General features: G+C 37.6%; 1 protein-coding gene across 1 annotated transcript; it reads left to right on the top strand.

Annotated features, from left to right (window-relative positions):
* Positions 1 to 1,398: 1,398 nt before the first annotated feature.
* LOC140141907 (uncharacterized) lies at positions 1,399 to 15,474 on the top strand. The gene is made up of 4 exons (XM_072163784.1): positions 1,399 to 1,521; positions 6,986 to 7,210; positions 8,779 to 8,952; positions 12,376 to 15,474. Exons 2-4 carry the CDS (start codon positions 7,024 to 7,026, stop codon positions 12,900 to 12,902), a joined length of 888 nt encoding a protein of 295 aa, XP_072019885.1. The 5' UTR covers positions 1,399 to 1,521; positions 6,986 to 7,023; the 3' UTR covers positions 12,903 to 15,474.
* Positions 15,475 to 27,968: the final 12,494 nt, after the last annotated feature.

Here is a 27,968-nt window from a genome sequence, read left to right as displayed (position 1 = left end):
CATTTTTACATTTTGTAAAAACCAGTATCAATCCAGATGTCGATTTGTACAAATTATCAGGGGATGATTTTAATTAATTAAATACATAAAGATAAGAAAAAATAAATACATTTTTGCAAGTTTATCTTATTTCAGGTTTAATTATGCTGTACAGTAATTATAATCCAAATAGGGCCAAGCAAAGTTTCAAAGGGGAGGGCATGGGATTTTTAGCATACATCATGGGCTCCTTTAACGGTCTAAAATGGCTTAGGAACACATTACAGAAACGTTTGTGTTTTTGTAAGCCAAGAGGGGGGTAAGCAATTCCTGGCAGGCCAAGAGGGAAGCAATTTTTAACAGGCCGAGAGGGTGAGGCAATTTTGGCACGACATTTGCAAATGTACCGGGGGGCTCATAGTTACTACACAGCCGGCCCCTTATATTAGAGCAAATATGTTTACTTGTATAAAAACTTTATGGAGAAAATCCAAAACGTCATTACAACCGGAAATTAGACTTGGGCTATATAAGACACGTGGAAACTTTTCATGCTTTTATCACAAAGTTCACAATACTTTGGCTTTATTATTACAGCTTTACTCTCTTTTTCTCACTTTCGTTGTGTCTATGTTATGATCAGCTCGTAATAGGTGAGAATTATTCGGTTTTGTCACTGCACGAGTTCCAACTTACGCAGGCGCAAATTTATTTAAAAAATCGCGTCAGTCACGCAAAACGCAAAGCGCAGTTCGCGTAGGTGTTGCGCCCTGTGGCATGTACGCTATTCTATATCAATACACAATGTTATGAGTCCCGCCTATTATGAGCTGATCAGAGTATAGTTCTATGTCTTTCTCTCTCTTATTCCTCTGTCTCTTAAACACACTGTTTCTCCCTTCCTCTCCTCTGTCTCCCCTTCCTCTCATCCCTCCCTCCCTCTCCTCCCCTCTCTCTCCCTGCGTCTCCCCTCTCTCTCTCTTCCTCCATCTCCCCTACCCCCTCTCTCTCTCACTCTCTCTCTCTCTCTCACACTCGCTCTCTCGCTCTCCTGAACCTACATGCACGTATACCATTGTCTCGGATTTCTCAGGTTCAAGTAAAGGAACTTGGCAATAGTTCAATATTTCCCTTTCTCTGTTCAACCCTTCAGGAATGAAAAGCAACATACTATGATATAATTCGAAATGTAATAATTTCAAATAAAAAAGTTTTCATAATATAGATATGTAAACTCTCCCAAGTATTGGGCATATATCTAAGTATCTTCTAACATATTTCAATCTGATTTAGTTATCAGATTCATATATTTCAAACCGAAAGACAAAAAGAATCAATGTACTCGACACATTGATGGTTAACATGGTTAACGTGGTTATATGATTTGCACTCAACATAATCATGTAGGCATGCAAAGTCATGATCTATGACCTTCTTATCCATGGGAAAATTCTGACTATAATATCGTAGGCCTACGTGTAATACGTTTGTTGCGCAGTCAGTCTGCGTTGATCTATAGGTGTTGTCAGTTGTAACTAAAAGGTAAGAGAGTTTCATATTTATTTTATTAAATTGTTGAAAACTGAAATATTTGACTTGTTCTTCAAGCTGTAAAATGATCGTAGGGTTTGTGATGCGGTTCTTACATTATGCAGACTGGCAGACTGGGGCAGACTGGCAGAATGGGGCAGACTGGCAGACTGGGGCAGACTGGCAGACTGGGTTAGAATATGAGACTAGTATCAAAATATACCATTTGGTATACTAGTGGTAGTAATGTCAGGTTAGAACTACCCCTAATGGTGGACAAAAATTATCAAGGTCATGTCAGGGTCATACAGGCTCAAATTGCCACAGATTGTTGCAGGTTCTTAAAGGCAAGCAGAGAGGGCAAGCGATTTTTAGCACACATTCATGTGGCGTCTTTTGAATATTACGTGCTAAAAAGGCTTAGGAAAACGGTACGGTATTGAAACGCTTTAATATGCAAATTTTCCTGCTCGCTGCGCTCGCAACATTTATCAAGACCATTTAAGGTTTGTAAATTGGGATGTGCAAGGGGGGAGGCAAAGAATTTTTGGCGGGCCGAGTGGGGGGGGGGCAAGCAATTTTTTGGCGAGCCGTTTCGAAATTTACCCCCCCAACACACACACACTAAACATTTAAATACTGAAAATAGAATGGGAATAGATTTAAAAAATACGGTAGATATGTTACATCAAATATTTTACATCGAATAAAAAGTCTGTAGGGTGATAGGGTCACTAACACTATTAAGATTTGACAACCACTTTCCATCCTATTTATCATAAATCTAGGCCACCACACACTATGGACCACAATGACCGCATCCCAATGGCATAGCCCAATAACCTGAATTAAACAATCATAGTGCAAAATTTGACCTGAAGTTGCAGAGTATGAGTTTTTATCCCCATATTTTGAAAGGTCATTCAATGAATGTACAAATGTATTGGGGTTAAAGAACTGTGCCCCTGATAGATGAGCATGTTGCGGATCCTAGTGACACTACGTGTATTGTCCATTATAATACTAGGAACACAAGAGGATGAATTCCTAGCATGAGGGTCAACCCAAATATATTGCTCAATACAATAGGGGTATTTTGTTAAATAATTGAATTGAATTGAATACATACTAGTATGACCTGTTTACACAGCAACTGTTGTAAAAAATTACAGTTTTATAATGATGGAAAGTATTTCATGAACATGCAACAATCCAGTCTGCAACAGTCTGCCAGTCTGCCCCAGTCTGCCAGTCTGCCCCAGTCTGCCAGTCTGCATAATGTAAGAACCGTTTGTGATGTGTAATTTTTCTTTAAATTAATCTACCGGCGGTCGAGTCTTGATTTGATCCCTTCAGGAGAGTGGGATGACAGGAGACATATTTCCCAATTGTAGCTATCGTAACTAAACTTTGCAGTTTACTTAAATTTATACATTGATTTGCTAGGGAATAGTTCAAGAAAGGCAATAATCACATTTATATTTCTATAGATCTTACGGTGATGAGGTCAATCATTTATCAGCTACCTTCGACTATATTTATACGTATTTCAGTGGGCACGACATACCAAGAAAAGCAAGCGTGACCAAATCCTCTAGATAAATATCTTTAAATTAAAATATTAATTGAATTTCAAAACTATTACACACTGGGGGATTCCGAATTTGTAATATGTTATCAAAAATGACATGTATGACAAGTATTTGCCGACGGAAAAAATATTTATCGACGCAAAAGTTTACAATAATATCACAAAGTTAAACAAAATAAACAATTTTGCTGCACATTCTGTTGTTGTTTACCGCCTTTGCATTACAATATACAGTAAAACCACCCGCTGTATCTAAGGTTACTTAAAAAGCTGTTATGGCAGCGCGGAAGTGGTCACGTGCGTATTTATAAATAAATATTTATAAATATTGTCGAAGCATACTGTTTATCAAAACAGTTTTGGCGTTTTCCTCCTTAGAGAAAAGCATATACATGGGGGCAGAAATGACACTTCTTATATAAAGCCTTTGGATTTCCTTTATATAAAACCCATACTAGTCCTCTGGAGTCTCAGCTTTATTTGTCTCAATATTTGAGTGCAAACACGACTAGGTCATGATCCCTCCACCTTGATAATAAAAAAAAAACTGTGCGCGATTCGTGTGCAATTCGTTCAAAAGGAGTCATTACAGGCGCTTGTTAGTGTTAGGGTTTAAGTAGGGCGAAATTAAATGTAAATTTATTTTCAAAACTAGAATTATAAACCCGACTACCAGTTGCGTAGCCAGGGGCGGGTAGACCCTCACCCACCACCCCGCCATCCCCTCCCCACCCCGCTCATCATGGCAGTCACAATTTCACCATTTTGCGGCTCTAATCGTAATGATCAGTCTCGTTCATAGCGTAAATGGCGAGTTTTCGAGACCGCCCAGATCGCAGCTACAGTGGATCACAGGCACGGGTTGAGTAAATGGGACACTATCCATGTCCTTGCGGCTCTACCATTTACGCAATAAATTTCACGCGCCAAGACAGCATTAACTAATAAGTTGCCAACTTTCATCAACCCCTAGCTGCAGTTTTGGTCAGTATAGGAGATGAGTGTGCATCTTGTTCAAAATAATGTTATGTAACGCATGCAATCAATATTAATTTGTGATTATTTCAAATTAAAATTTTATAAGCTTCTTGCCTCCTTTTGCTTACCGATCATAACACAATACTTCACAAGGAAGACCATACTAATAATTGTTATAAACACGACAAAGTGCCGAATAACAGTTTACTATAAACAGTCCCTATTCTAACACGTGAAGAGCTTAAAGCGGCTCGCTGAGCGCGAGTAGCGATCAAGCTCTTGTATTGTTTGGTGGTATTCACTATTCGATGTGACTGAAAGTTTATACTATTCGGCACTATGCTGTGGTCACAACGAATTTCAAAACCTGCCCGCCTGATCTTTAAATGGATACATAATCGTCAAAAACCAGGGACCCTCGTCAGTTATGGTCATCCTTGTCGTTCAACAACCTGACAATTTTGAATACTTCTGAAATATACATTTTGTTAACCATGGATTTTGCTTTTCATTTGACATCCTGTTTTTGATAATCGAGCAAGAATTGATCAGGATATGCGCCTCCAAACCCTCAAACCCTTCAAAAGTTCAATTTCAACAATTTTCAATTGACAATTGCGTGCTTAAAAACATAATCAGCCTTATTGGTTAAGAATCTGACATTCAGATGACCACGATCAAAGGACCTACTGATTTTGAAAGGGGCATAAATCATAAATCCCGAATTAAACGGTGGTCACAGTCAATGTCCATTGAAAATCGTTAAATTTTCAACTTTTGATTTTGATGTTTGAGGGTTTGGAGGCGCGTGGTCAATTCTTGCTCGATTTTCACGAACAGGGTGTCAAATTAAAAAAGCAAAGTCCAATTGACAAAATGATTTCAGAATAACACATAATTATCAGGTTGTTGAACAGCAAGGATGACTATAACTGACTAGTTTCTTTTTGTGCCTGGTGTATAACCTTATAGGGCAGCTATTTATTATCTTAATCTTCTAAAACGTAAAAATAATATTATTTAATCGTGTTTAACCATTTAACCTGGGTGAACTATTCGATATCAGGCATGGTTTGCTCATGATGTCGAAGAGTTAAGAGTCAAATAATTACCCTGATTGGCATCCAAAACGCAAGACCAACTGACCGATATTTAAAAAAAATATGTATACTATTTTGAAAAGACCTTTCGCACTAGCGAACCAATCGCGTAAAAAGAACTAGGTCACGCCCGCATCACGCGATGCTACGCAGATTGATCGACGAATGCGGAGCTGATGTCTCTTTTCACATTTTAACGGACTGGAATCTTCAATCTTCAGCTGATTTGATTTCAAATGACCTTGAATACCGGTAACTTCACGTATAGATGACAATCGACGAGGAACGTCTTCTGGTTATTCTGTCCCATTCGTGAGAACGTTTTGCCCGGACCCCAGTCCACCACAGTTGGAAGGGGTTGCTCAGCCCTCCCACAGATAGATTCTATCACTCCTTGCTCAAAATCCAAAATTAGAACATATTTGGTGTCAAAGTGGTGTCCACTGACTTTGCTCTCCGTTGCTGTGACACGCGATTCTGAACAGTTTTGGAGGTTTCTCCGATGAAAGACTACCCGCTAATCATTCCCTTAAAGCCATATTATAACATTTCTGTAAAAATAGATAAGAATTTATTTTCCATAAAATGTTAACTTTTACTGTCAGATATGTCCCTTTTAATTTTGAGCCGAACAAGTGAGGTAAAGCATCGAAAATTGTAATTTACTACTAGCGCCCATGCACGTTACTCCCGCGGTTGTAATACGGTACGATCCTACGGTGTGTGGATATGTGTATCCCGCACGCCGTGTACGTACTGCGCATATACGTGTTCGACTAATATTTCCATTGTAATAATAAAACGCCGGTTCCATCGTTTTATTCAAAAATCGTTTTATTCATAAACTACTGCACCTAAAGTCTTGATTTTTGCAGAGTATCTTTATTGACTAAAGTACATTACAATCGTGTAAAAACCAGAATTTAATTTTTTTTTTGAGGGCCTTCTCCTCAGCAAATGTTTTAATATGGCTTTAATAGATTGTATGTCCTTCGGTGCTAACTGGCAAATCGTCTTCGTGGGATTCAAATGGGTAGTGATCTAGTGGTCGCGATGATTATAAACTTAAAAGTTTTTGAGATATATCACCATTACTGGTGGAATTTCCAATCGGGTTAGAAATTCTTGGAAGTGGATTTGATCTTATCTTTGTTCAGGGCCTTGTTAATTGCCCAGTCGTGGTAACAAGAGTTACGCAGAGCTTTGCAAAGATGGCGTGTTCAGTGATCTTGTCAGACCATTTCATGATGGAATCTATTTTTGGCGTAATGATCATGATGACTCTATACGGTATCTCTGTAAATGCCCGTCCTTAAAGGGGCATTTCGTGATCCACAGCCTCATCCCCACTTTTCTCAAAAAAGTTGAGATTTTTATATCACTGGAATACTCTGGCTACATAATGTTTATGTACAAAATATTTCTTGCAGATTAATTCGTTTAGCAAAGATATCGCGAAATTTGAATTTCGTTCTGGTGCACCAGAACGAAATTACAACGTATTGTCTATGGAGCAGTGTAATACACATAATCATGCATAACTCGCAAACGCAAAATCGGAATCAACTGAAATTTTGGGAATATGCTTTTTCGTGGATATGTACTGAAAAATGTCATAAAAAAGAGGATGCTAGGATCACGAAATACTCCTTTAAATGGATACTTTACAGAATAAGCGACACATATCAATATGTGCTCTAGGGGCACAGGTTGTTGACGGATCTAAAATAATCATGCTTTCTGTCTTACATCATGGCATAGTTATATCATCTAAAGGGCGTACATTGTTTCTAATATTGTATTACAGATTTCAGCCTGCAACACAAGTATTTCTACTCAAATCTAATGGCGTCACTAGTGACATCCCTCATACTGGTGGCGTTTATGTCTTTAACTTCTATGACTATGGGACAAGGTACCCAACAACAGCCTGAGTCCTGTACTTGTCCCTGCAATTCTGTATTACTTCCTGGTCCCATGGGACCCCCAGGACCGCCTGGTGTAGGCTTACCAGGAGTCCAAGGTCCACAAGGTTTGTATTCATATCCATACTTATTTTTTACAAATAATAGGGTGCAATATAATGTTAATTATGATACTGATTTGAATAATGATTTCGGGAGCCAACGCTCTACCAGTGACTATTTAACAGAAATGGTCGATGATTGTACATGTAGTACCAACAAAATAGTATTTCAATAATGATATTATTTACCCTCTTTTTGATAAAGTCGCTGACGACTTGAGTCTGCAGAATCCATTTGTCAAATCTGTTTGTATTAATTGATATAAATAACATTAATTGCCATATTGTTATTACATAGAAAGAACCTTTATAAGACCTAACCATAAAGAAGTTGTTTAATTTCACTTACAAAATGGCAGAAAACGGAATTAGCATATTCTTACATCTGAGCCGATGTATGCATATAAACATCTCAAAAAAAGTAACTAACCCCCTTTAAACAATGGCCATTATTCAAAAAGGGGATACTGTATTACAAATCTGTAAAATGCGTTGGAAGTAGAATATATTTCTGCGCATTTTGACACATCATTTGATACGATAGCCCAGAAAGCAATAAAACACCGGTCAATTTAATGTAGTGCGGTCCAGATTTGAAGGTTGCACTTACATATAAATTTTTACAATACAAAGTCACTCAGATGTCATTGCACAGATTTCCTTCCATTAAACTAAATGCAAAATCAATATATATAATTTACTGCAACTTTCAAATCTTGGGCTACAATGATTAAAATGTACGCTGTGACGTCAATATTTATTCAATTGCTACAAATGAGGTGTCAAAATGTGCAGAAATAAATTCTGCTTTCAACGCATTTTACAGATTTGTAATACAATCACCTGGTTTTGAATAATGGTCATTATTTAAGGGGATTAGATACTTTTTTGAGATGTTTAGTATAGACCTCCCCACGTGTCAGCAGCGCCTACGAATGTTCATAGTTTAACTTTTACTTTTACTCTTTTGTAATCACATAAAGGCGTGTAACTCAAAGCTAAAACCTTGGTTCAGTTCATGTTCAGCAGTGACGTCAGTGTTTTTTCGATTTTGCGCCGCAAGTTTGCTTACAAACTGTTGTTCCTTGTACGCGTGCGTGTATGCTCTACAGCAGGGTCGGATCCAGGAATTTTTGATAAAGGGGGCGCCTTTTGGTCGACGACGAAAAAAATGTGTTAAAGGGGGTTACCCCCTCGAAAACTCAACGGTTTTGGCCCATTGTTTGCTGTTCATGACCGAATTTGTTCATTTTTTTTTTAATTTCTTACAATTTTTGTATTTTTAAGTTACCTGCGCCCTTTGCTAGTCAAAAAATAGAGGGGGCGCGCGCCGGCTGCGCCCCCCCCCCCTAAATCCGCCCCTGCTCTACAGTAAGATTTGATACTGCGAACAGCGAAATACACACGTCACCAAAGAACCCAATTATAGGCGCGCTCGGTTAACACGCATGAGGCACCGCTTTCGAGACCCGGTATGCCAGGATTTAAATCGGGTAAAGTGTTTTTGATTATATCTTTTAAAAACATTTTCATGTACTTTGGCATAGTTTTTCTTTTAATTCTTGTTTAAACAGGTATCACTATCATAGGACCTGCGGGTGACCCCGGGTCAAATGGCATACCTGGTGTACCTGGTCAATCTGGCAACACTGGCTCAAAGGGTGAGAAAGGAGACGTAGGTCAGGGGTCAGAAGGTCAATCCGGAGAACCTGGTCCAAAAGGTGAACAAGGATTAATTGGTGAACCTGGTAAGTTAAACATTTGCGGAAGGGTATTGGTCCCAAGGTAATTGAAACCCTGAGCGCAAGAAGACCGTAAGTCCATATTTGGCATTTTAAGATATGATCGTTTAAACCTCTTAAAATAAGATAATTTGGAATCCAAGAAAGCCATAATATTGATACATAGGTATAGATAAGAAGAATCATTTTGTATATCAACCAAGTAAATATCTGTAATATTGATCGATATTGATAGATTTATCATTTTTGGACTTACGGTCTTCTTGCGCTCGGATTGAAACAAAAGCTTATAACTCAAAACTGAATACAGATGTTGGAAATATTTAACAATATTGGTAATCTATTTGCAAAGACGAGCAATTTGACACCTTGTTTGTTGAATTTGAAGGGTGTTTTAAAATTTGCCCTCAGTTGACCTTTATCCAGAAGTGACGATCTAACTCATTAACCGAGCTCAAAATGTATGATAAATTATATATTTTCGTAATCGTTGTGATGAGACGAGTAATTTGACATGTCTCTTGACGACATTGGACAATTTTTCATTTTTGACCCCTCTTGACCCCTCACGTAATTTGTACCTTCACTAAAACGAGTTATTCGTTGATATTTACATGTACTGAAAGCCTATTGAGGTATTGATGTTTTTGTCCCAATCGCTTCTTTCAAATCTATTTTTGTCAGGAACTAAGGAATGTAATTGGTTATTCGTAGAAATGCGGAATTTTGATTTATACTGTAGCAGATTAGTGAATGTACATCCTTGATTGAATTTAATCAGCAGATTAAAGTAATGAATAATATACACCCTCAGCAAACTATCCAATCCCATGGCTCTCCTTTATATCAACTGCAATATCCTATTAACACATCAATCTTGTTCTGTGAACACTTTTTATCCCTGGCTATCCATTGAAGTCAAATAACAAAAATGTGTTTTATTTCCATTAAACTTGCTGTTGATGTTAATCAATGAGTACGCACATTTTAGAGTGTCATGTCAAGGTCATTTGAGTACAAATGAGTAAAGCTTGCTGGATGTTCATGAAACATAACTAGCATTGAAAGCCGACATTTTACCAGGTTATTTCAAGGTTAACGGAGTTCAAATAAGTAGCGATGGCAGGATTTTCATAGCAATTGATGAGTTTCATAATACTATAGGTCATAATAAGAAATAAAAAAGGATCAAAATAAAAATATCAATTTTAAGGTCTTTTCAAGGTCACCAAAGGTGACTAAATATTGTTTATATCCATGAAACTTTGGTGGAGATGGTAACCAAAGGCTGCCAACATTTTACAAGGTCATGTCAAGTCATTTGAGTAAAATAACTAAAGAATTTTCATGAAACTTGGTGGAAATATTGAATGAAGCCTTCAAGGTCGAAACCTGAGTTTATTACATAATATTAATCTCAAAAAGATACAATTTGTACACGTGTAGGTATATGTACCAAGGAGCCAAAACGTATGACCCGAGCTTAGCAGAGGATCCAATAATAAAATGCCTATACTTTCAAAGACAGGACCATTGACACCTTTCCTTTTTTAAGGAATTTTATTATTTGAATTTGCAGCAGATGTTTTGTAACACTGCTAATCATCATCATAAATAACACGGTGTTTTTGTTGCATTTTGTATATCGCCAATTATTAAATCTCGGCTACAAAATAAAAGTTATTTGATGACAATGTGATTGTTGGTTGTTTAGATGTTTTGGTTAAAGTGAATGCAGATTTGGTACGTCGGAAACGGTTAAAACGGAAACCAAAAGTTTAGTAAGCATCATATTGTAGCTTTGCATAAGCTCCATAAAAATGTTTTTAAGATGCGGTAGTCCAAGTGCTTACTCAGGATAAATATTTTGTTCCTATTTGCTCTCTGACTTGCCTTGGGACTTCAAAACAAAATAACACACGTTTTATATGAAAAGAAGGTTCAACAGATACATTAAATGTTGGTGAAAATGGCCAAATGGCCAGCTTTCGACAAGACCACATTTAAGGATACGATACATGATTTACCAACAAGTGACTCATTTCGGAATGCGATCATGAATTTTGAAGAAAAAAAGTTTCCACAGGCCTCGTTGGGATTCGAACCAGCAATTCGAAACTTCCTTCGATTACGCGTCTAGCGCTTTACCGTTCGGCCACGGTGGCAGTTGAGTGGAGTGGTGTAATGATAAATGATAAACCTCATAATGCCATCTTTAGCCTTTTGTTTACTAAAAAAAGACGCGTTTTGTAAAGATAGATTAGCAGTTGTATGCATAAAGAGCATGAACGTTTGGGAAAGGTTTCAAACAAATAATAAAGACACTGATGTGATGATGAAATTGCGTAAGTCGGGAAATATCTGCGTTGCAATGTTTTGTTTTGGTTTTAGGAATTTGACCTTAAAATTTACGACTTCATGACATTATCATTCGAAATCAACGAAAGATATTTCAACAGTATATGGCATCATTCTTTCTCTAGAATGTTTTATACATATATGTGAAATAGCTTCAACAATGGTTCGCTGCATAATGGTAAAAACAGCCTTGACCTAAAAAAAGGGCGAGAGGTACCATATTTACGGATTCAGACTAAATTTAAAATTGATATAAAACGTTCGTTTTTTGATCGATTACAAAAATTAATTTTTGTCCTATAAAGAAATTGTGTCTGGCGTGAATTACACTACAGTTTTTATTCTTAGGGCTCTTTGACTTCTTCAAATGATTAGATATTGATTAAATTATCTGAACAGAAGTAAAGCAATTTAATTACTTTCAGAAATAAATCTGTAATGATTTCCACATAGATGTGGGCAACTTTTTTAAATTAAAATTAGCCCTTCTTTTCAGACCATTCCCGGAGTACCAAATCTGCATTTACTCTAACCAACACATCTTAACAAACAAACATTACATTTTAATCAAATAACTTTTATTTTCTAGCCGAAATTGAAGAGTATAATCATGGGTAATATTTCAATTTCTTTGAACGTAAGATAACAGAGATGTGAGGATGGACTTAATTTAATAATTTAATGGGGAAGCTTCAGCGTATGGTTTAAAAAACTGGTGTATGTGCAAGATATTTTTGCAAATAATAATTTCTCAATAATCAAATAAATTATTCCGTCGTATTAAGAGAAAATTAAATACTTTCCAGTTATAACTTAATTTTCAAATACATTAAATCAATACTTAGAAAATTTCAAATAAAAGATATGACAGCTTATTATATTGATAGACTCGATTTTCTCGGAAATTAATTTCTCAATGTCATCCAACATACTCCACTATGTGATACACCCCAGAGGCGATGCCCTATGACAAGTTATACATGTAGTACAAATTATTACTATTTTGTAGTCAGGGTTATACAAAATTATTAACATTTTCCTTTCTCTTCTCATTTTTCTCCAAATCTTTAGGTCACAGAGGTCATCCTGGCAAATTAGGCCCACAAGGCGTCATGGGATTGCAAGGTCAGAAAGGAAACCAAGGTCAAGTTGGGGTCAAAGGTGACCAAGGTGAAGCAGGAACATCCTATACAGCTCCTCCTATGTCAGCATTTTCAGCAAGAAAAACTTCAACCCATCAAGTCAGATCGGGTACTGATGTCATAACCTTTGAGGTAGAGGACCTTGATATCGGGAATGATTTTAACCCAAGTATAGGTGTCTTCACTTGTCGCATACAGGGACTCTACTATTTCTCATTCAGTTTCTACCCCGATGATGATTATGATTGCCATATTTATTTAGATCAGAATGATGTTCACAAGGCCAAGATATATAAGGTTGCATATAATAGCTTGTATCTCATGCAAAGTCAGAGCGTCATCTTGTCCCTACAAGTAGGTGATGAAGTGAAACTTGTAGCTGCAAATCCAACATACATTGGTAACTTTGAGGGCCTAGAAAACATTTTCAACGGTTATCTCATCCATGCTACTTAGATAATTTTCACATTCAATTTGCAGTCCTTACATTAAAAGTCAATTTCATAGAAATCTTACTTACTGGTCAAGAGTGAAAAGGTGCTGTAATAGAATGAAGGGGGTGTAGAAATCATTCGTACTCTGCACTGGTTGCCCCAGGTGATATGCTATTAAGTTATTGATTTTGATTATTTTAAGTGAATATCATTATTCTCATTTGGGAACAAAGGCCTCACACAGTATTGTTACTGTGCACCCATCCACTGTTTGCTTTGTAATGGTGCATCCAACTGAAATTATAATACCTATAACATCACAACCCATTGCAACATCGCACATGTAAATCAGAAACATGTGTTTGTGGACTTACAACATGTAGAACATGCCATCAATAATGTAAAGGTGATGCATATGTTGAGATGTCGCCATGGTCAAGTTGTCAACTGGAAAATGACGTTGCTGCTTTTGTCTACAACTTTTGTCTACGTCACTTGTGGCAAGACGTTGACTTCTCAACACGGACAGTCGCCATTTTGTTACAAGAAAACGACTTGCCAAATGCAAATAAAGTAAGTACCTTAACATGTTGCATCTCTTAATACTCTTCTTTGTATTAAAAAAATGGCATTTTATAGAACACCGTAAAGGTTTGATTAATTGCACCATGGGCTCCCTTGACAATTTTAGGTACAACCTAAAAGTGCCCTCCTGTACAATTTCCTCCAGCAAATAAGGGCACGGAACCTTAATTCTTGTTGGGATTTCAGAGGAGGCAGCTCTCTATTTGCGTATGAAATTTACCCCGAGGAAAAGGAGCCTAAGTGTGCCATTAGGCGAATCTTTACGGTAGGCCTTCAATAATGTAAAGGTGATGCATAATGTTAAGATGTCGACATGGTGAAGTTGTCAACTAGAAAATCACGTTGTTGCTTTTGTCTACAACTCACGAAGTCGTAAATTGTGGCAAGACGTTGACTTCTCATCACGAAAAGTCGCCATTTTGCTACAAGATAATGACTTGCCAAATGCCAAGAAAGCAACTTACATGTTGTATCTATTTGATAAGATTTTGTAAGCTGTAGCTTTTCTATGTATTTCAAAAAGCATTTCTTTGATTGACGATATTAATTTTTTGACATGCATCATCACCAGACTCAAAAATAAGTATCATCCCTTTACAGGAGGATGGTCAAACAGAATCACTGCTGTTCATGTTATGGTGCTGTCTGCAATACCCTGCTATGACAATAGCTGCACTAGGTTAATCGTATAATCTCCTTATGTGGTTAGCATGGCTGGGCCAGGAAATCCACAAGGTCAGCCAATGTATGTACATGTATTCGGTACATGTGCCATATCTTTACAATGGGTGATAAATTTCTGGTTTGTTTTATTTCAAAACGCAACAGTCGATATTCTAAAGCTTGGTCCAAATCCAAGAGAAGAACCAACTCTAGTAATTTATGTGGTTTCAAATTATATTGGCTGTTGCCTTTTTGATAGAAATGGTGTTTGTTGATGTGCACAGTTTCCCATTAGATCATAACATGCTGTTGTACATCCAAGGTCAAAGGTCTTTTAATCCATATTTGGCGTTGTTCTGGGACTGATCATTATAAGTGATTCTCAATTTGATATCATGCCCCGACTCTCTGAATAGAATAGGGCAATTGCAATCGGGCACTTGTATTATAATCAGGCACCCGGTATCAGGAAAATTTGCATAATAATCGGGCAATCATTATTATCAAGTACGCTTGGATTATAATCGAGCACCCGGTATTAGCAAAGCGTGCATTTGAACTGTTTGCAACTTTTGTATAATTGAACTCATTCATTTAATGTGTGCTCATTCAAGCATGAAGTCAACTACGGGTATGAAATCGGTGTCTTTGATGCTATGAATCTGCTGAAGATGCATGATAAAAAATCTTTTCAATTGGAGTAATACGTTTTGAAACATAGAAATATATTCAAATGGGTAGGTACATATGTTAAGTATACGGAATTCACAAGGGGATGAATTCATAAAGATATTTAAGGACTTTTGCGGACCACTTGAGTAAAAGCCAATAGAAAAATATCTCACTTATTGAGCTCCAATGCAAAATAAGCAAACTTATTTTGCCCTAAAAATGCATAAAAAATATTGTAAAAATTGTGAAAACTCCTGTAATACATTTAACCATCATTTAATTAGTTATAGATTATGTTATGGTGTATTTACTTTATCTGAATAAAAATGATTTCATTTCAATGAAAAAAAGTGTTTTCAGCGGTTTTTTACTATTGAGTCTATACCGAGGCAAAACCGAAATCGTGCTTTTTCCAAGTGAATGGCTCTCAAAATGTTTAAGAGCCATTTTCAGAATTCACAATATTCAAAATGTACATTTTTCTTAATAGAGAATTAATTGCGATGTTCCATACGTCATTACGTGTGTACATATCGCTAGTCTTGGCTCCAATCTGGATTGTGCTCCTTCGTCATAAAGAAGCACCAGGCTACTGGGACAGAGACCAACATCTGATCTGGTCACAAGAGGGCGACACACTTGAAATTCAGTGGATGGGTCTTATGTGTACATCAATAGAGCAAGCATTTGTTAATATAAACCAAGCTTAACATGCCGTTTAAAATTAATTGCATTTCAGTGCTTCCCGAATATGAAACAAATATATCGGTAGATAAATTACCACTACATGCATATATCATGACTTTATTTTCAAAATTATACTTTTTCATGGGGAAAATTTAACGTGTTGCATGAACCACGTGACGCTGGACAAAACTGTCAATTTCAACGTCAACCCTGTCATTACTCAAATCAAAGATGCAAATCTCAATCTCCTTTTCTACTCATATACGACCGATCTCACACGTATTTCATTGAACAATCTCTACATTATGGTATAACCACTCATACGAATGAAGGCAAAATTTCACACCTCACTGTTGCTTTATCATATAATGATTTTGTACAAACAAAATATATTTTCTACGTTGTTCGTACGTACATTTCCCACTTGTAGAATCTTCAATTCTGGCTAAATACGCATACCCCACGTCTTCTAACCAGTTCCTAATAGATACACCTGGCAAAAAGTAACTATTCCGGTTTATATTAAGCCGCCATTTTTCGTAAGTCGTTTAATAAAATAAAAACATTTAATATCATGATGCATCTTGTTACGGATCTTCTTTCATTTGATGCCTCATTTGTGAAAATTGAACAAGAAACTACAGAGTCAGAGATTTATAGTTTAATCAGAAGGTCCGTTTAATATTATCTTATCAAAAGTTGCACTTGACAAAAAGTAGCCTTTGCATCGGGGCTTGAGATTGGAATTCCAGTTTCCTTTCTCACGAAGTAAGGGCTAAGATAGAGCCTTGCCTTGCCTTGCTGGCTACGTCAGCCCATGTCGGCTGTGGCCCTCCTCATGACGTTTCCATTGTTCTCTGTATTGTGCTATTCTAGCCAAGGTTCCGGGCCAAGGTTGTGCCAATGTAAGATGTGATGTCGTCCCGCCATCTGCGTTTTTGTCTTCCCCTTCTCTTTCTGCCTGTTCTCGGTTGCCACTCTGTTATAGCCCTACCACAGGGCTTTTTTTATTACACATTATATACACCATGCTATATACTGAGAACTGCTAAAAACCCAGTGCCAGCTCACAACCCACTAACCGCTGTCCCTGAGAAAGTTAGCAGTCACTGGCAGCAGCAGGTTTTATGATATAGCATGGTTTTGGATCACCACAGTCAAAAGACCCTATACTAGTAGGGCTACTCTGTTAGTCGTTTTGCAGGGTCTATTGTTCTATTGTTTCCGATTAGAGCGCTGACATATTGGAAAATGTTGCCAATCAATATTCATGACAGTGTACATTCAACGTCCAGTTTTCGAAATTGGGTGCCTTCTATTGTTTCCGATTAGAGCGCTGACATATTGGAAAATGTTGCCAATCAATATTCATGACAGTGTACATTCAACGTCCAGTTTTCGAAATTGGGTGCCTTGTGTTTGGCAGGTGTGAAATACATCTGACTGGACGTTTTAATTACGTAACGAATAAAGGCATTGACATCATCGAATGGCTGCCCAGTGCTGTTATGTGTTTAGTTATTATATAGGCCTAATAATTATTACTAAATGTATTCATCGTTCCTTTATTTTCCCTTCTCTGTACTTATTCTTTCCTAGGCCTACACTTTATCACTCCCTCGCTCTCCTTGTCTCCTCTCACCCTCCCTCTCTCATTCCCATCATTTTCCTTATATTTCTATTTATCTACTTGTCTTTATTATCTTACCATTTCTCCCTTCCTCCAGCCCTCTCTCATTCTCCATATCCCCTCCTCCCCTCTTTCTCCATCCTCCCCTTCCAAGACTTCTCACAGGGGTGAATCTGCCCCTTCCCAACCCCCTCCCCTCTTTGGGTAGGCCACTATTTCTATGCCAATCTTCTTCTTAAATTAAATGGAAATTTCTTTAAAACAACCTTTATAGGCCTATACTTATACTTACATGTATACGTATAGCGATTACCATTATAGTGTAATATAGATATGTGGAAATGGCAGCCTTCATACATTCTAATGTGTAATCGATCAGCAAGAGCATTCAATTTATTTAAATTACGCGCCTAAAGCCAGGTGGGTGGTAAAGACGATTGCATCGACAGCTAAAGCCTCCTTTATAGACTTCAGACCCACACAAGCACACATTTGGGATACATTGAAACAATGGTACCACTTTACACATGACTGCCCTTACACATGACTGTATTGTGGTCACTTATTGATACTCGCCTGCAGTGTAGAGCGTTAATATGATGCCGGATCAGTGACCAATTTAATGGCGGAACCCCTTTGTTCGAAACAATGGTACCACTTTCATGAATAGCCTGTCGCAGCTTCTATCTATCGCAGCTTCCTATCTATCCTCCTTGGTTTTGTCCACCTGCATCTCCATTTTGCCCCTTTTATTTTCTCCAGAATGTTCTTGACTTTGGTTTTATTTCTTACTAGCGGTCACCCGTCTTCTTATGCGAGTTCCTGATTTTGTCCCGTATTGTGATATTCAGCATTCTTCTTTCCATTGCATGCTGTGCTGTTATCAGTTTTGTCCACGTTTCGCAGCCATTATGTCATTGTTGGTAGCACACACTGATTGAAGACCCTCTTCCTTAATATCAATTATTCCTTAATATCAAGGGCTAAGGTACGCACCATTAGATATCAAGGGGGGCTGGGCCGGGGCTGGGTAGTTGGGGTCGTGACAAAAAAATATTTTAGCACCTCGGTGAAGCAAAAAAAAAAAAAAAATTAGCCCCTGGATGAAGCAAAAAAAAAATTTCAACACCTTGGAGAGACCATTTTTTAAATTTTTTTTGCAATCGTAAAGTTTTATAATTTTCAACAATTTGTTTGTCGAGTTGTAAAATTTTGTCCATATTTTTAATCATTTTTACGTTTTGTAGCGCCTAAATTTCGAGTGCCACAAAAAACATCATTATTTTTATGTTGAAAAATTTTCTTGGAAGCATAATGAATGCAGCCTCTTTTGGTGACCAAAGAAGTTCATGGAAGAATTGCCCGTGAAGCGCGCGAAAAATTTTGACAGCCAAACTGGTGAAATACAGTACAAACGTGGAATAAATGCGCTTGAAGCGCACAGGCGTCAACATTGGGGATGATTGTATGGATCACCCCCTAGCTAATATTGGGGGATTTATCCCCCATCCCCCCGGGATCTACGCCTATGCTCTCAATCAGTCATATGACCCGGCATGTGGCACAGATTTCTATTGACATTGGGGTGTAATTTGGTGAAAATCAGTGAATTAGAGTGAATCGAGTGTTTTCACTCACAGATCCGGCTCGCAGAATAACTTTTTACAAACAAATGTGCAAAAAATACGTACCAGTTCGAAGCTAACTAAATAATCTTGATGAAAAAATGAGCAAATTCGCGCGAAGCGCAAAAAATTGTGCAACGTAAAAGCTATATGAGTTTAATTTTTCTTCATTAACTGTGACAAATTTTTTTTCACCCTTGACATCAAATCTTTTTTTTTTCTGGTCCAAGGTGGAGCAAATTTTTTTTTTAGTCTGAGGTGGAGCAAATTTTTTTTTGCTCAGGTGGCGCGACAAATTTAAAAAACAACAACTACACAGCACCCCCCCCCCCCCTTGATATCTAATGGTGCGTCCCTAAGAGTAAAATTGTACAATTGTGTTTGGGAGTGGCCTTCTCTCCCTTTTCTTGCTATTTTATTCCATTTCTTGCTTTGTTTATCAAAGCTATCTAGGCCAGCATGCATTTTATTAACCTACACTGGAGTATCCAGGCTTGTGATTTTTTAGTATGAGCTTGGAACGCCCATGGATTAGCATGTGTCCCTCACGGACCAACCTGGGTAAACAAACAAACAAACAACTTGAACAAGATTCGTCTTTTGATTTGGATATCGAACTTTCTGGCCCTAAGTCTCTGTCCTTTTTGCGTCCTTTTTGTGTCCTTTGTTTTTCCGTGGCAACGAATTTGGAATAAAATTAGTGCTACGGCTACGGATGTATGCCCTAAAGTATGATGCTGATAACAAATGGTTACTAGCGAAAAGCTAAAGTCCATTGTGCATGCTATGACCTTATGATCAACATAAATTAACTATAATTTAGAAAATATACAAGGCAGATATTGATGATACCGTGATACGGATTTCGATTGTGTCTTCATAACAAATACACTGAAGGATTATATTGGTCAGTATTCTTAACTTTATATGTGATTACCATAATTCGGCAATAATCTTTTACCGCTTATAAAGCATACCTTTTAATAGGCCTACGCTCGTACCTGTCATATTTGTTCTACTAAGTGTGAACATAAAATCACATCGTCACACAGAAGTATTTATAACTATGCAATGATCCATTTATGAATAGAAATATATTTGGGCTTCGTTCGGGGCTTTCTCATTCTTCTCGATATTTTACCATAGTGGTGCACAGTGTCATCGCCCCGATATCTCCATGGTAGAAATCGCCATGGTAGGTTGAATCCACAGCCACGAAAGGTCATTTTATTCCGACCTTATGAGACGCATATAATTAGCCAAGTGACCTGACTAAGGCTACTGACAATAGCCGGGGTAATTGATTTCTCGCTGTGTGAGTAAGCTTGTATACGACATTGCGGTTAATTGTCATACTGCCTCCACTGGAGTAGTGCCTGCGCGCTGTAGTCCATACAAGACCAACGCAATATAAAATTAGCGATTTTGGTCAGATTTTGAGTCCAAGACTCACGGCCGTTTCTCAAAGCGCAAACTAACGACTATCATATCTGTTCAACACGTATTTTCAAGTGTATGAGACCAGATCTGGTTTCTTGAGACAAAATCATTTACGGGAGATATTCACCATTTTCTAACCCGGTATCCGAAGATTTTCGTCTGATATCAAAATTGTGCATAGCAACTCACGTGTATCGATCCCGTGTATTCATTTTAGTGTCTCTGCTGCACCAAATAATTATTAGCCAGGCGATGTCGGTGTGTGGTGTACAGGTAAATTTCCGAAGGGGAAACTGTCAAAATCGTCCCGTTGTCCCGCTTTTAATGTTAACATGGGCCAAAAAATGGGGGATAATATTGTGGCATAAACAAAATGGGGTCAAGAGGAAGACGCCCTTCAATTTCGGTATTCCGGTATCCGCGGTATGCAACCCCGATCCGGTCGGTACGCTACTGAAACACACACGTCGAACCATATAGGGGCCTACCTGCATTACACCTCATTGCTTCAGTCTATTTTATAAAACATAAGATTCCGTAATTTGTGTCCTCATCCCGTAAGGGGCTGTGCAGTAATTATGAGCGGACTGGGATAAATTTTAAAAGATTTGCCAACAGTTGTTTGTCCCCCTCGGCCTGCCAAAAATTGCTTCCCCACCCCCTTCTTGGCCTGCCAACAAATATTTGCCTTCGTTTTTACACGTGCCAAATTTTGGGGCTCCCAATTTCCAAACCTTAAATGACGCAATCCATTTTGCCTATATCCGATAATGATCTAAAGTGGTCTTTTCGTGGGCGATATTCGTATTTCCGTGTTCAAACCTCGCGTTTTATGTAAAGCGTTAAAAGTTGTGTATGAAGACACTATACGAACCCCTGGGATAGCAGAGTTATTACACAAGGGGGATTACGAATTGGTAATATGTTATCAAAAACAAAATTTTGATAGTATTTGCCGACGGAAAAATATTTATCGACGGAAACGTTTACGTTAATATAATCACAAAGTTGAATAAAATAGACAATTTTGCTGCAGAGTAGTTTCGTGTGTTTACCGCCTTTACAGGAAGACCACCCGCTGTTAAGAAGGTCACTTATAATGAAAGACAAAGATAAGAAGACTAGTTTGCGTCTGACGTCACTGTCAATCAAATTCTCTACGATCCTTGATTGGCTAATAGCGCGTATAAGGAAGGTCGATTCATCTGGCTGGTGCTGATCGGAGAAAAGGAATAGCAGTGAATGGCGAAAAATACGTACTCTTACAAGACAAAAAGCAACTTTTCTAGGCATTGTGGACATGGTGCCTTCGGTTATGAAAGTTTCCTACTATTAAGACCTAACTTTTGAGATAGTTTGTATGTTAAAAGGTGCAAAATTAACAATAAGGCGCCCGGTTTTACCGCCGTGTTCAGCAACTCATATCATCACGACACTTGTAAACAAACCGTGCTCGGAGTTTGATTGACAGATGACGTCAGACGCAAACTAGTCTTTTTATCTTTGTCTATCATTATAGAGACTTAGCGTCTACAAACTGTTATGGCGGCGCGGAGGTCATGTGCGTATCTATAAATACGTATTTATAAATATAGTCGAAGCAGACTGGTAAACTGTGCCTTATTTTTGTTTGTACATATTGAGTAATCATTGAAACATTCAGCTACGGAGATGGCTCACAGCAGCTCAGCAAGATAATATTTTTTAATTCCAAAAAAATAGTGCTGTATTTTTCTATTTTTTCTGTGATTTTGTGTCGAATTATGATTATTTTGCGTCAATTATAAAATGAAAGACAGAGAGAGATAAAAAAAAAAAAAGACTAATAGAGGTTATCCACTTCACTCATGTGTGACTTCTAACAAAAGGCGCTGGTTCCCGTAGTATTCCTCATTCAAACTAATTCAATGCACGACCTCGGAGTTACCTGCATGACTTTGGCGGGTTAGTTTGAAACAGTCATGGTTGCACATGCAGGTACTTCTTTTGAAAGTCCTAAACAAGGTATAGCAGTCGTTGATAGGATATGCAGCTTATAGAACACGGATACCCTCTATTCGCGTCTGGCATCAGGGCAAAGACGTGCCATGATTGGTTGCCAAGCTGCGCAGTACGGCATTTTCTGTCTAGTTGTCAGAATTTCAGACGCGAACTAGTCTTCTTTTTATCTCTGTCTTTCATTGCTTCAACCATCTTGTTTTGAATCCTAATATTAATAATTCCTTTCTAGACTAAACATGGCGGCAGCGGCGGCAAGTACAAATGATGAAATAAAGACTAAATCATCTCGTCAAAACATGACATTTCTCCAACCTGCTCCTCCAGACGCACCAATCAACCTTCAGAGGGCAGCTTCGCGATACATCACAGTGGAACCCGTACTTATGCTTATAGTGGTAGGCACTAGCGCAATGGGCTTAATGTTGCCACAGTATCTACGTTACAGAGTAGCCATACAACAAAATGTGACGCTACCTGATTCCGGCAATGGGATTAACGGCACGTGTGTGGCGCGAAATACAAGTAATCCATATTACGTGCGTCTTCAGGACGTCCAAGCAGAGGTCGCCTATTGGCAGATGATCATTTCTCTTTCTGGATCTCTTCCCGCGCTTTTTGTCTCCCCATTTTTGGGTGCTTGGAGCGACGTAGTAGGCCGCAAAGTTGTCATAGGGCTGAATACATTAGGCTTCGTTTGCTATGTCACAGGCTTCCTTCTTACGTATCAGCTCATGCTACCAATATGTGACCGTACAGCACGAATGAGCCGTAAATTCCCTAAATTGTATTCTGAGTTACAGCGTAAAATGTGTACGAATGTCGTATTCAATGTCGTTGAAGGAGCAAATTTTAACAAACTATAACCCCGCTTCTGGGTATCGTTTGAAGTCAAATGATATACCATTTTAAAGCTTATGATGTATATTTGTTAAACATGAAATAAAACAAAATTGACCGGGGGAGGAATTTACGGCTCATTCGCCGTGGACGGTCACATATGGGTCATCCCTGTGGGGTACTCTTTCTCAGGTAAATACATATTGCAGTAATTTAGAGAATAAAAGATAGGATTGTGTCTTTTTGCCTATCCAGTATCGTGTTATAATGGATGGGCTGGCCCATACCGCGGAAATTAGGCATGTTGCCTCTGGGGGTCGACGCTAAGTCAGGTTTGCGTGAGCGAACTCAAAAATAGCACAAATAGCGCAAGAGTACAAACTTCGCGCGTATGATAAGCGATGCCGCCAGGTCTGAACACTGTACCGGCGTCAGCTGAATTCGAGTACGCTTAGTGGGCATATGCTTGGACAATTCCAATCTGTGTGTTTATTAATCCAATATTTTGAGTAGTGGATGCCGGCGCAATAAAAATATAAATATTGGCCATCCATTATGACATGATACTATAGTCAAAAGACAAAATCCTATCTTTTATTCAGTTGATCTTTTATTCAGTTTAAGTACAACTTGTAAGAAAATCTGCTTTTTCCAAGAGTAAAAAGGTTATTTGTGTTAGGACATCCCTGTTGTTTTAAATGAACGAAAAAGTCACGCACGTATAAGCTGCCGAACCGCGTTCCTATTTCTCGCACGTGTATTCGGGCGAACATTGAGGATCAACAACCGTGCCGCCGTTGCGTGGCGGCGCGCACCCAAAATTTAAAAAAAATTAAAATCCACACCCATTGAATAAGAATGTACTATAATTTAAAGTAGGACATCTATTGAGCTCTCTTTTGCTACGGTTGTTTCTTGTTTGTTATCATCTTCCCTTGTTCCGCACGGAATGGGGATATTTAGTTTTCGCTGAATGTTTTCATGCATCTTTTTTTCTAAAAGAAAGTGTCCTTAATCATGCGATAACATTGCCACTCAATACACACACACCCCCACGTAACATATTGTGTCCATACGGGTCGTATGGGCGCGGTAAATGCCATAATATTCTGTATTACAGCATACGTATGCGCACGTTGTACCCCGTTGTCAAAATACGTGATCCGTATTTTAAATTCTGAACACCATAGAATACAAAAATTAGTATTTTTATAAGTTATATTACATTTAAAGGTCGTTACATTAAGGATACTCAAAGTTTTAACATTATGGTTAATTTTGGGTCCCACTTGGAGTAGTTTAGTCGTCGTATGGGAGTCGCCGGCCCTGCGGCATGTTTTTGGTTGATATCAGGCATCAAGACTGCAGGGCCGGCAGACCCGAGACCGGTGACTCCCATACGATGACTAAACACTCCAATTGGGATCCCAATATAAGAGCCCCGCAGGGCACGAAAGTAAGAAGGTCTCTACTGGGTGACAACGGGCTGTCGATGACAAAAATGGGATTCTGTTAACGTCAGTACGTCATCCATACTTATACCCGTCACCCATTTCATACTTTTAACTTTTGTTTACTCTTTACATTTCCCTCATTCTTCAGGCCCTGCCCTCTATCGGGGGCTTATTTATAGTTTAAGCTTAGTTGTTTGTTATTGCTCTTGGAGCAACATTATTTCTTTATAAGCCTGCTGCGAAACCTCGAACTATATAAATAAGTGTAGCGATAGTATTTGTGTGTAATTTACTGACATCTGATTTAATGATAACTTTATATTATTCACATTTGATAGGGCTAACCGGTGGTAGTGGGCTACTAAACGCCCAGGCATTTGCTTACCTCTCAGACGTCACGAATAGTCAAAACCGATTGCTGCGCATTTCAATTCTTCAAGGATCACAATCAATAGTGATCGGGGTAGTTCAGATAACTATTGGATACCTTATCAGAGACTATGGATATGGCCCACCACTTTGGATGGCATGTATTGCGATCTGCATGGCTCTATTTTACATTGTCATCCCACAGTTGTTGATCGAAACCGTTGACAGAAGTGGTAAACGCGTGGAAATACGAAATGACAAACTGTGGTCCAGTTTCATCGATGGTATTGAAGATCTGAAGCTTTTATTCAAAAACAATGATCGCCTTCGCAGATGGCGCTTGGGTCTTCTTTACCTGATAGATTTTATGAGGGAAATATTGGAAAGATCTGTTCTACTCGTCCTCGTATACGCATTAGGACCACCATTTTGTTGGTCATCTGTGCTAGTTTCCGTTTATATGTTGATAGTTGTTTTTGGTAGTGCTTTTGGTGAGTTAGCAGAAAAAAGTACAAGATATAAAAGAGGATAAAGAAGGTGATATAAAAGAAGATAAAGAAGATGATATAAAAGAGGATAAAGAAGGTGATATAAAAGAGGATAAAGAAGGTGATATAAAAGAGGATAAAGAAGGTGATATAAAAGAGGATAAAGAAGATGATATAAAGGAGGATAAAGAAGGTGATATAAAAGAGGATAAAGAAGGTGATATAAAAGAGGATAAAGAAGGTAATATAAACGAGGATAAAGAAGGTGATATAAAAGAGGATAAAGAAAGTGATATAAAACAGGATAAAGAAGGTGATATAAAAGAGGATAAAGAAGATGATATAAAAGAGGATAAAGAAGATGATATAAAAAAGGATAAAGAAGATGATATAAAAGAGGATAAAGAAGATGATATAAAAGAGGATAAAGAAGATGATATAAAAAAGGATAAAGAAGGTGATATAAAAGAGGATAAAGAAGATGATATAAAAGAGGATAAAGAAGATGATATAAAAAAGGATAAAGAAGATGATATAAAAGAGGATAAAGAAGGTAATATAAAAGAGGATAAAGAAGATGATATAAAAAAGGATAAAGAAGATGATATAAAAGAGGATAAAGAAGATGATATAAAAGAGGATAAAGAAGAGGATATAAAGAGGATAAAGAAGATGATGCTAAAAGAGGATAAAGAAGATGATGCTAAAAGAGGATAAAGAAGATGATGCTAAAGAGGAAAAAGGAAGATGATGCTTAAGTGGATAAAAAAGATGGTGATAAAGAAGATGATGATGACAAAGGATAAAGAAGATGATGACAAAGAAGATGATGGGACGAATATAAAGAAGAGGATGTAATGAAGAGACTAAGTTAAAGAGAAAAGGATGATGATGATGATGATGATGATGATGAAGAAAAAGATGATGATGATGATGATGATGGTGATGATGATGATGATGGTTACGATGATGATGATGATGATGATGATGATGATGATGGTGATGATGATGATGATGATGATGATGATGATGATCAAATTATTGGAATGTAATACTGTCCTTTTGTACGGACGTCCGTATAAAAGCTAAAAATGAAAAGAATATAATCATCACTAAACATAATTATTTGTGCTCTTCAACATATTTCAGTTATGGGAGTGGTTTCCAAAGGTCTATCTCTGTGTCTTCCCGACCTCTGGAATCTCCAGAGCAGTATGGTGTTTAATATTCTATATGGGTATTTGCATGCCTTTGCCAAATCAACAATCGGATTGTACATTGGTAAGCTTTTTCATCTAGATCGTATAATCTATATAAAAAAACTACTCAATGTTGAGTAAAAAGGGAAAAGAGCAATGAACAAAATGAGTGTAGAGAAGAAAATAAAGTTCCATTTGACTCATTTTGTTGCTCTGTTTATAAATACGCACGTGACCACCTCCGCGCTGCCATAACAGCTTGTAGGCAGTAAGTCTCGAAGTGACCTTCTACATAGCGGGTGGTCTTTACTTTTGAATGCAAAGGCGGAACAACAGGAGACTACTGTGCAGCAAAATTGTCTATTTTGTTCAACTTTGTGATTATATTGTAAAAGTTTCCGTCGTTGAGTATTTTCCGTCCCCTGTACCCGCCACTGATTAGCATTATCTCTATTGTTATACATTTTAAGGCAGTTCATACTGCAGTTACTGTCCGTTTTCCTATACACAATACACAGTGCTCTCACCATTGACGCGTGACCTCTACAAATGATGTATGTTGGAAGAATGGACACTTGCCTAGTTAACATCACTGTGTGAAAAATAACCAGCCAATATTTAATTTATTCTCCAAACTTCTAGCAAATATATTTCTCTAACATGACCTAAAATTACAGCTAGGTTAGATGTTCAGAAATGGTCGCACTTTTGTAAAATATGAGTGAGGGCAAAGCATAGCTAGCTCATAGCTAGCCAACTCCCCAGCAAACACAAAAACGTTTTTAAAACGTTTTATATAAGGTTTTTGGGTTTTGGTTTAGGTAAAAACGTTTTAATAACATTAAAATGTCGGGTTATATAAAGGTCATGAAATCGTATTGTATGAAAACACGCTACAACAATGTTTTTAAAATGTTTTCGAAATGTCATTGTAAACTATTTTTGCAAACATTTTTGGCCAAATATTTTGTCAACACTTAAATAACATTATGTTAAAATATTTGCACCCAGCAAACACAGAAATGTTCTTAAAATGTTTTTACAAAACGTTTTAATAACATTTAAATGTCGGGTTATATAAAGGTCGAGAAAACATTTTAAAAACGTTATTGTAAATATTTTGGGCAAACATTTTTTGCAAAATATTTTTCAACCCCAAAATAACATTCTGTTTAGAATGATTTGTACCAAGTTTTCAAAAATGTTTTTGGAATGTTATTAAAACGTTTTTATACCCTTTATATAACCCGACATTTAAATGTTTTCCGTAAAACATTTTTGTTTGCTGTGCAGTAAATTACCAACAAATGTTATTTAATGTTATGAAAACGTTTTATACCATTAATGTACCCTTTATATAACCCGACATTTCAACGTTTTCTGACAACCTTTTCTAACCTTTTGCGAATGATGTCGAAAACGTTTTGTGTTTGCTGGG

Source organism: Amphiura filiformis, chromosome 20 (assembly GCF_039555335.1).
Source record: "Amphiura filiformis chromosome 20, Afil_fr2py, whole genome shotgun sequence".
Taxonomy (NCBI): domain Eukaryota; kingdom Metazoa; phylum Echinodermata; class Ophiuroidea; order Amphilepidida; family Amphiuridae; genus Amphiura; species Amphiura filiformis.
The sequence above is the reverse complement of the archived record's forward strand: the minus strand, read 5'-3'. Positions and strand labels throughout refer to the sequence as shown.